This window comes from Vitis vinifera, chromosome 18 (genome assembly GCF_030704535.1).
Source record: "Vitis vinifera cultivar Pinot Noir 40024 chromosome 18, ASM3070453v1".
Classification (NCBI taxonomy): domain Eukaryota; kingdom Viridiplantae; phylum Streptophyta; class Magnoliopsida; order Vitales; family Vitaceae; genus Vitis; species Vitis vinifera.
This window is the reverse complement of record NC_081822.1, coordinates 10,043,871-10,060,111: the sequence shown is the minus strand read 5'-3', so window position 1 is coordinate 10,060,111 and position 16,241 is coordinate 10,043,871. Positions and strand designations below refer to the sequence as shown.

The 16,241-nt window shown below is 34.9% G+C and overlaps 1 protein-coding gene across 1 annotated transcript; it reads right to left on the bottom strand.

Annotated features, from left to right (window-relative positions):
* Positions 1-139: 139 nt before the first annotated feature.
* LOC100253933 (protein DA1) lies at positions 140-15,166 on the bottom strand. The gene is made up of 12 exons (XM_010666339.3): positions 14,372-15,166; positions 13,231-13,385; positions 12,915-13,005; positions 9,804-9,951; positions 7,600-7,720; positions 7,299-7,382; positions 5,986-6,105; positions 5,663-5,875; positions 5,061-5,123; positions 4,796-4,914; positions 1,327-1,385; positions 140-654 (listed from the first exon to the last, which is right to left on the bottom strand). The coding sequence occupies exons 2-12, from the start codon at positions 13,339-13,341 to the stop codon at positions 344-346; spliced, it is 1,440 nt and encodes a 479-aa protein (XP_010664641.1). The 5' UTR covers positions 13,342-13,385; positions 14,372-15,166; the 3' UTR covers positions 140-343.
* Between the last annotated feature and the right edge of the window lie 1,075 nt (positions 15,167-16,241).

The following is a 16,241-nucleotide window of genomic DNA, read 5'->3' as shown; positions in this document are numbered from 1 at the left end:
GAAGGCAGTATCTCATGTGATTTTGTGTACTCCAAATCCAACTGAACTTCATGGGGCATTCTTCAGTACCCCAAAGCACCAAAATATAATCTGAACAATAGAGCTTATTAAGAGAAGGAAGAGGTGAAGAATATGGAAATTTGTAAATAAAAATAAAATATCAATTTATTAAATATTTGAAAAAGAAACATTGTTGGTGGGACAATAGCTACAAGGTATAAAAATCATCATTATGGGAAACCGCTCTATAAAATGTAATCTGTGCTTTGGATCTAACTTAATAAACACCAAGCTTTGAACTCCGAGAAATGTAGAAGCACCATCGAATTCAGGGCCCAAAAATTCAATATGGAAAATTGCCTGTCAGATGAATATGCTTTAGAGTGGCTGGAAGGCCATATTTAAGCACTGCCTGATGGCCAGCTCTGAATCCAGCTCCATAGACAAGGGATGTGTCTGATTCAATCTGGTGTTTGAAGAACTGCCCAAGCTTCCTCTCACATTGAGATCCTGCACCCTTCTTTGAAGACGTGGAAGCAGATGATGTTGATGGAACATTACTTCCAGATCCAGATGTCAGCTCAGCATCTAGCCACATATAAGCTAGCACCTGACAGATACCTTCTTCCACATCTTGTGCAAGAGTTCGATAACCTTCCAAGGGAAACAGCAAATACATTAGCATCTGAGATGCAAATACCTAAGATTGTGGAAATGAGGAGACAATGCTAGAATGGATCAGTTTAATGTTTCCTATCAACAACATTTAGGCTATGTTTGGTTCCCGGAAAGTTTAAGGGAAAATGCATGGGAAAAAAAATAGAGGAAAAATAAAAGAAAAGAAAAAGTGAAGAAAAATAAAAAATAGATTTAAAATCAATAAATTATTTTTATGTACCACTTCAAATTTTTTTCACTTATTTAACTCTTTTATATAAAGATTAAATAATTTTAAAATATATAAATTTCTTAATAATTTTAATTATATTTGACTTCCTTTCATATTTTTTATAGTAAAACCAAAGACAAGAAAGTCATTTTCCTTCATATTTTTTTTCTTTCCTTAGTACTTTCCGGGAACCAAACGCAGCCTTAAATAAACAAATTGCTACATATGAACCCCATCACCCAATCATAAAAAATACAGGAATGAAGCCCTTCCTTGAAATCCTGAAGTGACCTGCTTTTTAGCAACTGCTAAGAAAACAAGTGACCTCATTTCAGTTGTAGGAAAGAAAGGGAATTGAGTCAAATGAAAAGATTTTATTTTCACATTTCCCCAACGCATTCACTTAACAAGAAATATGCCATAGAATAGTGGAGCACCATTTAGTCGGAGCCAGGCATGCATCATCTCGTGAGCAAGGATCGACCCAGTTAGCAACCTGTATACAAAGAGTGTTTACTTACATTAGAAAATTTATCCAAGAAACAAAACTCAAATGTGAGGGCATACTTATCTTCTGCCACCATTTTTAACAAAAAGGAAAATGGGGAAAAGTGTGAACACACAATATCTGTGGCTGATGTCTGGACTTCTGCCGCATATGGCAATGCAAGAAACCTTTTAGCCAATTACCCTAATCTCTCTTTCTTTCTCTCTCCTAATCGATATTTTGATTGATTAATCTGTTAGGTTTAAAATCAAACCTGGGCAACAAAGAGATCTCTTTACAGATCAATATGTAAAGTAAAATAATGAAGCAGCTATAGTGAAGAATTGAAGTCCCTTTCCTTCCTACTGTAACATACAGTGTCACAATGCTCTGATACCCTTTAGGAGTTGTGATCATGAGAACCAACCATTGGAGCATCTCTTGCATTGAGCCAAGAGCATGATCAATACCACTTATGGAAACAACCGCTCCAACTTGGCTGAGGCTGAGGAAATGATATAGGACAATCCTAGGATGGTTGCCTACAATCAAATAGGTGGGTTAGGGTTTTTATCTTTTAAGATTTAAGGAGTGGAATAAAGGACAAAGTTTATGGCAGCAAAATAAAATAAATAAGAAGAGGGAGAGATAGAAAACTTAGAGTCTCACAAAGGCCTTCTAAGAGTCTCACCTAGAAGAAAATCAATCAATGGAGTCTCACCATCGAGAATTCTGATGCTTACAAAAAAAAAAAACTAATATTATTTAATCATCAATCAATACTTTAGTTTACATCAATTAGTTTATTTATAGGCTTCTCTGAGAAATCCAAATTTTATTAGGATTCTAATATCTTATTATGACTTTAATTCTAATTCTCCTATAACCTAATTAGCTACTTCTAATTTGACTCCAATAAATACTAATCCTAATTTAATTTCAACTAATACTAATTTCAATTTACTTCCAACTAATACTAAAGCTCATCCTCATCAGTTTCCCCCAACTAATACAAAAACTCCAGCTCAAGTTTTAGAAATTTTCCATGGTCAATTGCAATCTTGAGCAAACTTCCACCTTTTTTTCTTCATTGACTCTTTACCATGATAAGATAGAATCCTGAGATCTCTAAACTTCTTCAATTTCATGCAAGACAAGTACCAAACTTCGAAAGATGTTCCAATGTTGTGAAACAAGTTAATAGTTCTCAAAATAATTATGTGTCATCAACAAGCTTGTGTTAAGTTGTATGTCACGCATAGGAGGAAGTTTATTAGGTAATTCTATAGGCCATAAGTCAAAAAAATCATCAAGGATATTCTGTACTTTTGTTGGGTATTCCTTATATTTCTCTTTAAATTCATCCACTTCTTGAGCCATTAGAGCAAATTTTAGTTTCCATGCTTTCCTTTTCAAATTGATGCATATTAAGCACCTTTTTTGGTTGTACCTCCTCTTGCTTCTTAACTGGCAGAACTTCTTTCATTGGACAATGGATCTTCTTACGTCATTGTATATAGAAGTATATGTATTTTTGTAGTCATCATGGTAAACCCTTTTATTAAAAAGCTAATGTCTTCCAAGCAAAATATGACTCACTTTTATTAATAAGATCTCACACCATACAGACTCTTCAAAGTCCTTGCCAAAAAGGAATATGACCAAGCAACGAAAATTTATCGAAATAGAGGTGGCGACAACCCATGCTACTCAAAATGGATTCGGATGTTTCTCTATTTTAAGGTTTAGCTTCTCAACAAGCTCTTGCAAAACTATGTTTAGACTGCTACCTCCATCAATGATCATGGTAGACAACCTACCTCAACATGAGATACTTGTATGGAAAATGCTAGTACGTCGCCAATTTTCTTCTCGTCTCACCTTTGTGATGGTTAACACATGTTACATTACGAGACTATGACCTTCTATCATATACCATCATAGTAATCGCATTCTTCACTAAGTTCATCTTCATTGTGGTCTTCTCTTCGAATAATTTTTCAATTCAAATTCTAGTTCTTCAACGTAAAAGTGTAAACCTTTGCTTGGGCACACAACATGACCATGCCCACCACACTTAAAGTATAAAGGAGTTATGCATACCTTTTTATCTCCAATACTCATTGAAGTTTTACCTTTATTAGCATATGTATTAGGCCCATTCAAAGCTTGTTCATTACTACCCTCACCATTCACATGATTAGAAATTTGGAAATTTGTTGTGCTTAATGATTTGTTTGTTGTCTAGTTAGAGAAAGTGTTCCTAATTTGTGAACTTGGACTTTGGAAAACCTGAAACTTTAGCCTTTCTTCTCTTTTAAGGGCTAACTAATAAACGTCATCCATGGTATAAGTGTGTGCAACTATCATCTCAAGTTTAAGGAAAGGAACAAGGGGTAAAGTTTATGGCAGAAAAATAAAATAAAAGATAGAGAAAGAAGATAAGAAGAAGAGATAGAAACTTTAAAGTCTCACTAAAGCCCTCTAAGAGTCTCACTAAGAAGAAAATTAATGGAATCTCATAATTGAAAATTGTAACACTTGCAAAAAAAAAAAAAATATATATATATATATATATATATATATATTTAATTGTCAATCACTACTTTGGTTTACATCAATTAGTCTTATTTATAAGCTTCTCTAAGAAATTCAAATTCTACTAGGATTCTAATAACCTATTATGATTCTAATTCTAATGCTCATATAGTCTAATTCGTTGGTCCTAATTTAACTCCAATAAATACCAATCCTAATTTAATTTTACCTAATACTAATCCTAATTTAATTTCAACTAATACTAATGTCCATCCTCATCAGGAAAGCATGCAAATCTAGCATACAAGATCCAACAAATCTCCATGGTATGCTTAGGAGAATAATGATGCCCACCACATTTCAGATGAGCCATAGGCAAATATTTAGGAAGCATTGTTGTTTGCCTGATGAGTGATATTGCATTCACTTATCTGTGTACAAATGCAAACACTATGCACAGTTTCAGGAAATGGGATGCTGGCACCTTTGTTTTCTCCAATCTAATTTCCCCAAGAACAGCTTCTTTAATACTGTGTTGGTTTGTTTGATGGATGAAAGCAAAGGAGGAAACAGTATGAAATTTTTTAAAAAACAAAATAAAATTCAGTGAGATAAAACTACCCTGATGATACTATGTAATTTTCCCTAACAGCAAATCAAATTATTATGCAACAAAAGTTCCTTTGTGTAATGTAGTTTCGTAAGTCAGTAAAATGTTATTTATACATTAATTATAGGAAATGATGACTTTCAGGCTGTTTTTTCTTCTTCTTTTTTAAATATGGTCTTCTCATTTTGTTCCTTCTCTTTTGTGCATGGCAACGGTCCTCATGTATTATAAGTAGCAAGTACAACAGCAAATTGAGATAATAGAAGAGTACCTAGGAAGGCCATACAAAATGAGAACTGCAGTCACATCGCAACGACGTGTTAGTTTACAAGGCTCTGTTATCATATTCATGACTCGGTTTCCAGTCCCAATCTTAGGACGCCTCAAAATCTGAGAATTTTCAAGGTAAATCAAATACCATCTCCAAACAACAGATACAAAATCTTCATGCAACACACATCATTCCATTGTCAGGAAAGTGGGGAAAGTGTGGTTGGAGGTTGACACAAACAAAAAACTTAAAATAAAATACTTACAGTGCTGACAGTTTGTTCTTCAGAAAGACAAAGTCCCCTAGTCTCAGGCATGTGATGGTGGCCCTGGTCAAGGACAAGGAAACAAATAAACTTGTTCACTTCAAACACAAGAAATCATTGCTTTCTAATGAAATGATAAACTTTGATAAAGGTTAACTCAATTGTTGTGCTCCAAAGCACATAAAGGTGAACTCCTGTAAATGCCCAAACAAGTGTCAGACACTAGTGGAAAAAGGTATGGATAAGCATTCCAAGGAAAAGTTCCCCATATATCATAGCTGATATAAGACAGTTTGAAAACATTTGCCTTTAAGTTCTGTTCTCCTTTCCATGGCTTCATTCAGTGCTTTTCTCCCAAACCAAAGCAATGAAACTTGCTGCTTCATTGTCATGTCTAAATCTTTGTAAAGTTTTGTAGAACAAGATATGAGGGGCTGGCACTCATTGGATCCATGATTCTGGAGTTGAAAACTCCAGGTGTCAGATATTAGTTGACACATGTGCACAAGGTTTTTGTGTCAAATGCAGTCCTAATTGTTGCTAAGAAGAAGTGCCCTGCGTATCATAGCAGGTATGAAATTTTTAATAACATTTGCTCTTACACTCTTTTCTCCTTCCATGGCTTCATTCAGTGCTTGTCTTTCGACCAAGAGTAATGGAACTTGCTGCTGCACTTTCATATTTAAACCTTCATAAAACTCTTGTATATCAAGATAGAGGGGTTGACATTCATTGGTATCCATGATTGCAGAGTCCAGACACTCCAGGCAGAGCTTCCGACCATCATTAAGGGCAACATATCTTGTGTCCCGTGGCTGCATATATTAACAAAATTTTTATGTTACCCAGTCATCTATATTCTCCTCAAGAATCATAAACAGGCCATATTTTCAGATTTAAGAATAAATAAATCATTCAGACTAACCTCCATTCTCTCACAGCTACAGCATCTAGGTGTTCTGTCATGCTCATGAGAAGGGCAGTACTTCTGAACCCAAAAAGGATGCGCCCTATATTCAATAAGACCAGCAGGGTTCGTTGGAATCTGTAAAAATATATTTATGTTCCAAGAAACCAACACAAACTGAAAATGAGTGAAGTATCCAAAGGAAGAATAGTAGTAAAATTGCATATCTCATTTTCTTAATTCTCATAGCACATCATATTATATGAAGCTTAAAATGATGTACAATATTAGAAAATCCCAAAATTCTCAATAAAAAGACATGATTTGGCTGGACTAGGATAATATGTCCAGTCAAAAGCGGCCTTTTGAATCTCAAATCTCCACAAGTCTTCACATAATCACAGCATTTAACAAATTTTGGGTGCTTTATCTCAGAAATCAAAAGTAGAAACTCTCAATCAGTCAGCAAAGCTACTTTCTAAATGGGAATTATAAGAAAATGTGTTCTTGCTTAATAGGATTTAAGTTAAGGATGGTGATCAACATGACTTAACCTCTCCAGATGAAGACCAAATGCTTTATAACATTTTTTAAGTTCTAATCCATGTCAAATGATTTGAAATTTTTTATTCACAGATAACTGATGATTATGGTATGTAATTAGACTGCAGTTGTGGCAGTTATTTCCAGCCATACGATCCTGGCTAAATAACTGATCACATGGATTGGGAACAGTTAATAGTTGAATACATGAATCTTAAATGTTAGCATGGGGGCAAATGTTGCTCTCACAATGGAAATTCACAATGTCACTAAGAAGCAAACATGGATATACTCTTCTTTTTTCTTTAATTTCAAAATTACCCAACTTATGTTACGAAACTGAAAGACGTAATATTAGATGAGACCATTTTGAAACAAAATAGCACCTTGATATTGGATAATGTTGTAAGAGGTGGCAAAATCCATTGTGTTTCAGGAATACATAAACCATGAAAAAATAGGTTCCACTTTCTTGCCTTCTTATTTTTTTGCATATTAGTTCACCAGTCTGAAGTCTCAGACACACTGTATGTCATTCTATAAAAGATTAATTTGACACTCAAGACCAACATTTCCAAGAAATTTAGCAATAATCTGTTACCCGACATTTTAACATATGCATGTGAAAATTTGGCACTCTGATATGACATAAAAGTTCCTGTAGATTTTTTCAGGTTTATTGAACATGCAGCATTTGACAGGAAAAGGAAGACTCTAAGAGAGCATCATGCTTTGTATTAAAATATATGGCAAGAAAATTTTTTTCCTCAAGCCGGACAGATACTTACAAAGTGCTTGCAAACATCACATTTTGGGTGATAGTGCTCCTTGTAGCAAGATTTGTGATAAGGGTAATTCCCATTCATAGAATACTACAAGAACAAGAATATATGTCAAGTTAGCCAGTAGAAACATCAAACAAATGATACTTCTGCAGCAATCTATAAAGATAGCACAATAGCCACTGATTACATCACCCAAATGATAATTCTATATCAATCTGTTTAAGTAGCATAATAGCAACTGCAGACAAGAATCAGCTAAGAACTAGAGTGCTTCAGCAGCCAATATAGAGTATTATTATTTCACCTCATAATCAGAAATTGGGTAGCCGCAACCGTGGCATCTGAAACATTCTGGATGCCAAACTGCACCCATGCAACTTAGAAAACGTCCATGACCAATCTCAGTATTGCAACCAGCACAGATCCTATCCAAAAAAATACAGAAACAGGGCATTATTTGATAATGTTCCTTGTGATTGTGTAAAATTCCTCATGAGGGAAATAATCTTGAATGAGAAAACTAGAAAATGTAAATATGAATAACAAATTTGAATTCCCATAATAATCTAATGCTACAGATGGGGCAGATTCCAGTCTCCACTACGTTTTGATGCATACAAAAACAAACTATCTTATCCTGGGAATGATTCTGATAGGTATCTAGTGGAGAATTATTATTGAATTTCAAGAATTACAAAAAAAAAAGAAGACCAAACTGATACTAAGACAGCTATTCGAGAGGCTATCACTCTCCTACCAGATTCACAGAACAACCAGTCCTTAACTAATTCCATTTTTTTCCTATATAAGCTATTCCAGCCTGTATCAAGATTGTTACCCAGCCTATACTAAGACTGTTACAACTAACCGCCAGGTGGCAGTACACTTCTCTTCCCTTTTCTAGCATACACATAACGCATAGGAGGCCTATCAGATTCCTTCCTCATTCTTCAGCACTTCAGTTTCAGGTGTTGTGAAAAGCACTAACAGAGTTTACCATCCTTTATGAAAAATCTGTAGGGTATAAGCAGTATTTCAAAACTTGGATTCAGCCTGCAAGTTAACTTGGAATCTGTCCCCAAGTTCAGATTTCAGGAACAACTGATTCATGAGATACTAAATGTCCAACTATTTATGTGCTTCAGCTCATCCACATTTTATTTAACTACATTGGAGTAATATGCATATTTTCACATAGAGGATTTACTTTTTATCAATTAATTTGAACAATAAATTCTATGAAAAACATTAAGGAAGGAAACCACCATGATGCAATCTCAACATGGCAGGTTTATCTTCCTCAATTCTTTGGCGAATGATTGCCTAAACACTTTAACAAATGGTTTCAGACACCAGCAAGCTTAGGCTAAAGAATCTCAAAATAGACCTTTAATATATCAACTGATTCTGCTCGGAAAGAGCTTTCAAGTGGATAGTACAATTGGAGTGTGTTTTACAATCACAACAACAAAAAATTTAAGTCATGAATGACTCACACAAGAAGGTCCTACGGTGCACAGAGTGGTTGAGACCTAAGACTAAGGGCCTTAATATGAAGGCAAACTTGACAATCTGGAAGAAATAAAGTGACAGAAACATGAAACTGAGTGTCATGGTATATAGACTGGTTTGGGCAGAAGTAGGTGGGATTGATTAAACCTAGGACTCAAATCTTGGAAAACAAAATGGAGAGAATGTCTTCAAAACAGAAGTCCAAAGTCAGTAATAAGGCAGCACAAAGTGGAGAGAACACCATTTCACCCTTATTTCTTTCTTTAAATTCAGGAATAATACTGTGTACGTAAGAGCTTGTGCATATGACAATTAAGACTTAACACAATACGAACTTAACCACATTCACAGCCAGAAACTGGAACTTTAGAAATACAGAACTGTACAAGTAAGACGATTCAAACTTGAACTATGAATGAATTGTTTTCTGCCTACCTATGCTATAAGACTTCAATTAAAATACTTAAATCTACCCAAAAAAATCCAAAAAGATCTAAAAAACAAAAGTACCAAGTAGCCAAGAAAATAGAGTAGTATATGCCTATAAAAAAATTTTAAAAAATATATATAGTAGTATAAGACCTGTTATTATGTTGGATAGTTATCTTTTGCTTTTCATGAACTGTAAATTCCAGGGATGGTCTTCAGGATCTCTTATTTTTCTTTTTCGTTGTTCTTTTTTTCTCTCTTTCATTTGAGTTTCCTAATAAATATGCCACCGTCATCAGTATCTACAACAAGGCAATCTTTGCATATTTACCAAGCCTGAGTTTCTAAAGTAAGAAAAGCATGCATTAGGCTAAATAAACTCATAATACAGAAATTATTAAAAAAAAGGTAAGTAAAGAACTGCATCCCATCATTGTGGTTGATAATTATATACATTATCCTAAACATGTGTGATGGAAGTATACAAAGGAATCCAAGGAATGATGAAACAAAATCATATTATAAATAAGATAATAGTATGTAGGTAACATAAAAAAACTCTTATACCTGAACCCTGTTGAGTAGGGGAATGGAATGGGTTGATAAATATTTCCATTTCCATTTCCATTTCCATGTTGTGGAGGAGACTCAATATTCAAGCTCTCTTGTATAGCTCTAGCAAGTTGTTCATCTTCCTCCAATTGAAATTCATTATCTATCCAATCATTTCAGAAACTTATTAACTGTAGTAAGACAAATTATAAGAATCAAAAAATGGAAGATATTTGCTAATAATTTTTTTTGATAAGTAAAGCAAATTGTATTAAAATAGAGGCAAAAAGCTACAAAGCATACAGGGGGTATACAAAGCAACTAGCACCTCTCAAAACAAAGAGAAAACCAACAGAGCCTCACCACCCCTTAATTGGAAGCTAACCACTCCAAGAACCCTATAATAATAAAGCTGAAAAACCCAACCCACTTAATTAGCAAAGATAAGTGAATTCACCAGAGGACACTCGAGGAAAAAACTAATCCATTGTCTGACATATCAAAAACAGAAAAAAATGTATTCAATATGGTAATAAAAAGTCAAGAGATAGAGAGTCAAACAAACTGAATTATATGCTCAGTGCCAATAACCATCTCTCTCTTTTATGAGCATGAATTATATTTTTTCAAATGCTCCATTTTCAAAACACAGGTATCTATTCCACTCTTCCCTTAAGGATGAGTTTGATACTAGAAGTTTTTCTCATGTTCAAAAAATGAAGTGTTTTCATGATAATTTGTATAATATATACAGAATGACTACATTGTAATCTATTATGCATCATGGTCTTAGATTGGCACCAATTTAGGATACATTTATTAAGACCAAAACATTAGTCATCTCACCTGAAAACCAATTTACTTTAAGTGTGGATGTGGCTATACCCTTTTATGGAATTTGAGGTCATACTCACCCCGAAGCATACCAACACCCTCTGGGGCAACACTTATCCAAGGCATGCACACCCATCTATTGAGCAGAATTGTTGCAAACTTTACAATTCTTCCCCCAAGATGATCCTCCTACGTCTTGAACCCCCATGATTTGATCTTATACCCCTTATTGGGCTTAAAATTTTAGCCATCCCATTTGAAAACCAATTGACAGCTGGTGAGGTTGTGACTATACCCTTTTATGGCATTTGACATCACACTAACCTCAAGGAAACCCTCATCTCAATTCATCATGAGACATACAACTCATCCCAAAGTTCCTTTCCTAAGTAATCATTTCCATAGGAGCAGAATTGTTGCAATACCTAGCAATCCCTCCTCAAACATGATGTTCTTGTGACTCAAACCCATGACCTAGCTCTAATACCACTTATTAGACCCAAATCATTGATCATTTCATTCCAAAACCAATTGACTTTTAGTGAGAATATAGTTATAATCCTTCATGAAGTTCTAGATCACACTCATCCCCATACATACCAACAGAAATTTCGGAACAACACTCATCCATAGGTATACAAACTCATCTTGGGATGCATTCCAATATTGTTTCATACTTACCAATCTCTCCCTCAATATGATGCTCCCAAGAACCATGACTTCACTTGATACCACTTATTAATATCAGAAATTTAGCCATCTCATCTCAAGTCTAATTGATTTTCAAATGAGATGATTAAAGCCTTAAGCCTAACAAGTGGTATCAAAAGTAGGTCATGGATTCAGGTCATAGAAGTGCCATGTTGGAGGATGGATTGTTAAGTATGCAACAATACCACCCCTTGAAAAATGATGACTCAAGAAATGAAACTAATGATGGGTTTGTATGCCTCAAGATGAGTATGTGCAGCCTTGAGATGAGTGTGATGCTGAACTCTATAAAGAGGTTTAGCCCGACCTCACTAAAAGTCAATTGTTTTCCAAATGAGATGACTAATACCTTGGATCCAACTACATCAACTCAAAATTTTAATTCAAACCATTAAGATTAGGTTTGACTCTTTGAATTAGGACTTGTTTATTTTGTTATGACTCCTATTGGCTGACATGATAAAATAACAATTATCAATTAGGATTAAATTGCATTTTTCCACATCACATCAACTATCACTTGGAAGGGCATAATAAAACTAGTTATAAGAAACCACATCAAGTAGTTATAGCCATTTTGCAACTTGTTTTTGTTCTCTCCAAGGTATGTTGGGTATACCTAGTTCGTCTAGATGATTGATGATCAAGAGATCAGTCCAGAAGCATGAAAGAGGGCTCAAAGTTGTGTCCCTCATGCCATCTTTTTGATGTATTTGGAAGGAGGAATTGAAGAATTTTTTAACATAAGGAGCTTCCATTTATGAAGTTGAACTTTTTTATTTTTTTTTTATTTTTATCCAAAGACAGACAAGAATTAAAAAAAAAAAAAAAGCCATTAGCAGTCCAGGTGACTATTCTGGAATTCAAGAGTTGATCCAAAATGTCATACCTGACCTCTATGAATCATAATTATAGTGTGTACTATCCCATCAGTTCTTAAACGAGGCTAGTTTTCATAATATGAATAGGTTCCCTTTAGTCTATGTATAATAATTTCTCTCAAAAAGTATCATGTACCTCAATATTGGTGCAAGAAAACAATAAGAGCATGAAGTGATCTTTATTATAATTTATATCATTAAGAAAAGGAAATTCCATAATGGCATGTTGCCATACTGTTTAGGGGAAATTTTTTCTTCATGATTAGGGAAGCTCCCATCATTCCTGTCAGTTTTCCATCATGAAGAGATACAAATAGCTCTCATGAGAGGCAGGGAATACTCTACCCTCTCGATTATAGCCTGATTTCTGTTACACTTTTTTCCATAAAATGTTTTCCAACAGAACAAATAAAGCCATAGTGTAAATTACTCTTCTGACATGTAATGCCAAAATTTTGGTGGAAAGTAATGAGAGATTAATGATTAAATGGAATTTTGACTAAAATATCAAGGACACCAGTATGTGCATATGGTGCAATGCCTTCCAAACATATATACAGCATAACACAAAAAACATTCCTTGATTCTAGTTAAGCAGCTATATTTTGTAGTAATTCGGATATAATAGAGGTAAGATCCATGAGGCAATTATATAGAAGCAAGAATATCTATGAGGGCACTTGCTAGCCATGTTACTCACCAATCACTTTTTTTCCTTTTTGTTCTTCTTCTGAAAGGGATAATGCAATAGCACGGTCTATATCTTCATTCTCAGTCTCTGCCCACACATCCTACATTAAAAATCCAAACTGAGACAGATTAGAATAGGAAGGGCATAATTGAAAGCTGATTTACAAAATTCAGAAAATGTGAGAATTTTTCCAAGGCTATAAATAGTGAAAAATTAAATCCCACTCTCAAGAAAAATGTGAGAAAATAATCTGGACCAATTAACTATGCAATAACTCAAAATAGCAATAAAGAGAGACATGACAAGAAATAGCAGTAGAGATTACCCCTGAACAAGAAGGTTCATTTTGAACGGTATCCCCTTGATATCTCCCATGATAATTCCCTTCTGAAATTTTATGGCTTGACCCTTTAAAAATTTTGTTAAGCCAACCCATAATGAGATATATTATTATATCCTCATAACCAAGGGAGCTTCTATCTGCAGAAAAATAATTCATTTAAACAAGAGCAACATAAAATGCAAAATGTACTCTAGAAGCTTACGATATCTAATCAGTTTAACATATTCCCATGACCCATAAAACATTCACCAATGAATGAAATTTATATTGAAAGAAGATTAACAATTTATTAGCATTTTCATGTATCCGAATCCAATTAGTTGATTAAGGCTTTGTGGGTTGTAGTTGTAACAAGTGTCAGCAATTTTTCTGATGCGAAACAGCATCAACTTGCAGCTTATTTCTAATTCAATCTCGCTGTAGAAAGTGAGCATTAACAAAAAACAACAGAAATATGCTTTCTTCCAATACTAAATTTGATGAAATTTAATGCTATAGCCAAACATGAGTTATAACACCAAAAGACAAAAAGGCATTCAGGTCCCAACCTTAATAGCAAGTGAAAGGCACTATGAGTGAGAAAATGAAAAAGACATCTCAGTTTGTGCAGAGAGAACTCCCACAACAATTACCTGAAAGATATCTCCCCACAATTCAACAAGTGGACTCCAATGTGTTCCATCCACACCTCAATTTCAACAGTAGGTTTCTCAGATTTTATCCAAACCTTTTCTTTTTCTTGATAACCCAAATTTTATCCAAACAAATAAAATAAATCGCCCACCAAACATCATACTATTTCCCTATGTGTTTCGACCCCAAATGATTGAAATAAACTAGCTTATACAATGGATGAGAAGTGATCACCACCTAAGCTGGTATAACTTAGACGACAAGAGGGGGGGATAACTCCCAGAAACCACAACACCCAAAAAAGATTGAAAGAATTACAAAGAGCAACTTTTAATTCAGTAAAGAATCCATCATCATGGAAGTCCCAAAAAAAGAGAGAGAAAAAGATTCCTGTTGCTCGATATGCCCTTTAAATTCAACTATTCAAATCATTGCCACAATTTCAGATTAATAAAAATATAAAGGAATCTTATAGACATGAAGAACTCACCTGAAGAAAAATCAAGAACCTCCAAGAATTACAGAAGCAGAAGAGACCCAAATCAGATGTGGATCCCAATTCGCTCAAAAAGCAACGATCACAAAGATATTCTCAGTTCACAATCATGTTTTCTTTCCATCCAAACAAGAATCTCCCCCTCCAAAAACAATGCTCAACAAAGAAAAAGGAAAAAATCCCAAGAAAATACAATCCAAACACGAAAAAAAAAAATGGAAGAGGAATATTTCAATTACACGCAAATTAAAAGTCAAATACGCGGAATTTTTCTTTTTTTAAAAAAAAAAATGATCGACCCAAAGGGGTTTGACGAAGGATCGTCAAGCCCAGTGGGGCGTTGCCGATAGTCTTGGAAATATGAAGGCAGGCTTATATTAATTTCGGGCGTGATATCCTTTACCTTGAGAGGAGACCCCCAAAAGGCTCTAGAGGAGGAAAAAAAGAAAGTGTAAAGAGAGTTTAAATAATAAAGTCGCAATCTTTTCTATATTCACAGACAATGGGGGCGTGTTATGAAACTTTGGCAGCCTTGGGGTCGTGCGTACGAAGCGTGTGGGCGTAGAATGACGTTGAATATTTTCAAATATTTTGCCAAAAAGAGATTGATTTTCTCAAGGGCCTCAGGCCAAAAAAAAAGATAAAGAAGAGAGAAAATAAAAAATATTATTGGAAGGAATCAAAAGAGAATGGTTGGTTGGCTGTTAAAAAGATTCCTTTGAAGTACCAAAACTAAAAACGGATGCTATAATTGAAGAAGGCTTCACCCTTTTTCCTTCCTATCGAGCTCTCCCCGCTTCTACGCCCGCACGTTATTTTTAAATTAATTAATAAAGAGTCGTGTGGGCTTCATTATTATAATTTTTATGAAACTTTCCATCAATTTGAGTTCTTTCTAGAATCATGGTACCCTTGGGTGGTGAGGGATTCTATCGAACAGACCAAATTGCTGGAAAACTAGTCAATTCAACAAAGATGGCTTAGGTGGGAAAGCTAATGAACAGATTCCACAAAATCCTGGTTTGGTTTTAAGCTCACAGCTGGCAAGAGCAAATTTCTACACACGCCCTCTCAAGTCTCAACCTAACATTAGTCTATATGAGAACTCGTCGAATAGTTTAAGTGGGCACCTCAGGAATAAGACTTAAGATTGGTCAAATGTTGGAGAAAAACAAATTCGTTATATAACTCTGACCCTAGATATGGAGAAATAACCACCAGTTGGGTGATCATCTTGAGAGAGAAATTATGATGATGGAATGGTAAATGGAGGTGATTGAAAGCTCTGTAAAGGGAGAGCAGTGGAGCTGCAGTAAATGGGGGCTCTGCCGACTACTGTAAAACGTATAGGCTTCCCACAAACTTCGGATCTTGATGAACATGGAAAATTCGTTTGGCCCACACTTGGCTCCAGGAAAAGTGGAAAGTGTTGGTGGAATTCCGTCAACGCCCAGAAATAGCAGGGGTGTACAATCTATCGCATTGCTTATGATAGTATGACGAACTCAGCAGAAATCACCAAATCCATCATTTTTTTTTTGGGCAGGTACCTGATGTGGGGTATTGATGGTATATGGCAGAGACAAACTAACAGTGGCATCTCACGGCCGTCAGGCTCATTATCACGTTTCCCTTGATTTTGATTATCATAATGTCATTCTTGAGTTGCAGCTTTTTAGTTTTCGGTTCCATGGCAACCTTGTTCTTGAGTTTCAATTTTCTTGTTTTTAGTTTCATTGATCTCAATCATCACAATCGCATCCTTTAGTTTTGACTTTTTGCTTTTTCGATTCCATTAATTTTGGCTATTGTGAATGCGGATTTGAGCTCCACATTTTATCCATCACGATGCCGTTGATTTCAA

What these genes read in the sequence shown, in the direction of transcription:
- LOC100253933 (XM_010666339.3), bottom strand. Translation starts at nt 13,341, where the DNA reads ATGGGTTGGCTTAACAAAATTTTTAAAGGGTCAAGCCATAAAATTTCA. An exon ending in AAAAGGAAAAAAAGTGATTG is followed by an intron (nt 9,952 to 12,914) that starts GTGAGTAACATG and finishes ATGATTGGATAG; the next exon opens with ATAATGAATTTCAATTGGAG. An exon ending in CCATGGAAGGAGAAAAGAGT is followed by an intron (nt 5,124 to 5,662) that starts GTAAGAGCAAAT and finishes GTCCTTGACCAG; the next exon opens with GGCCACCATCACATGCCTGA.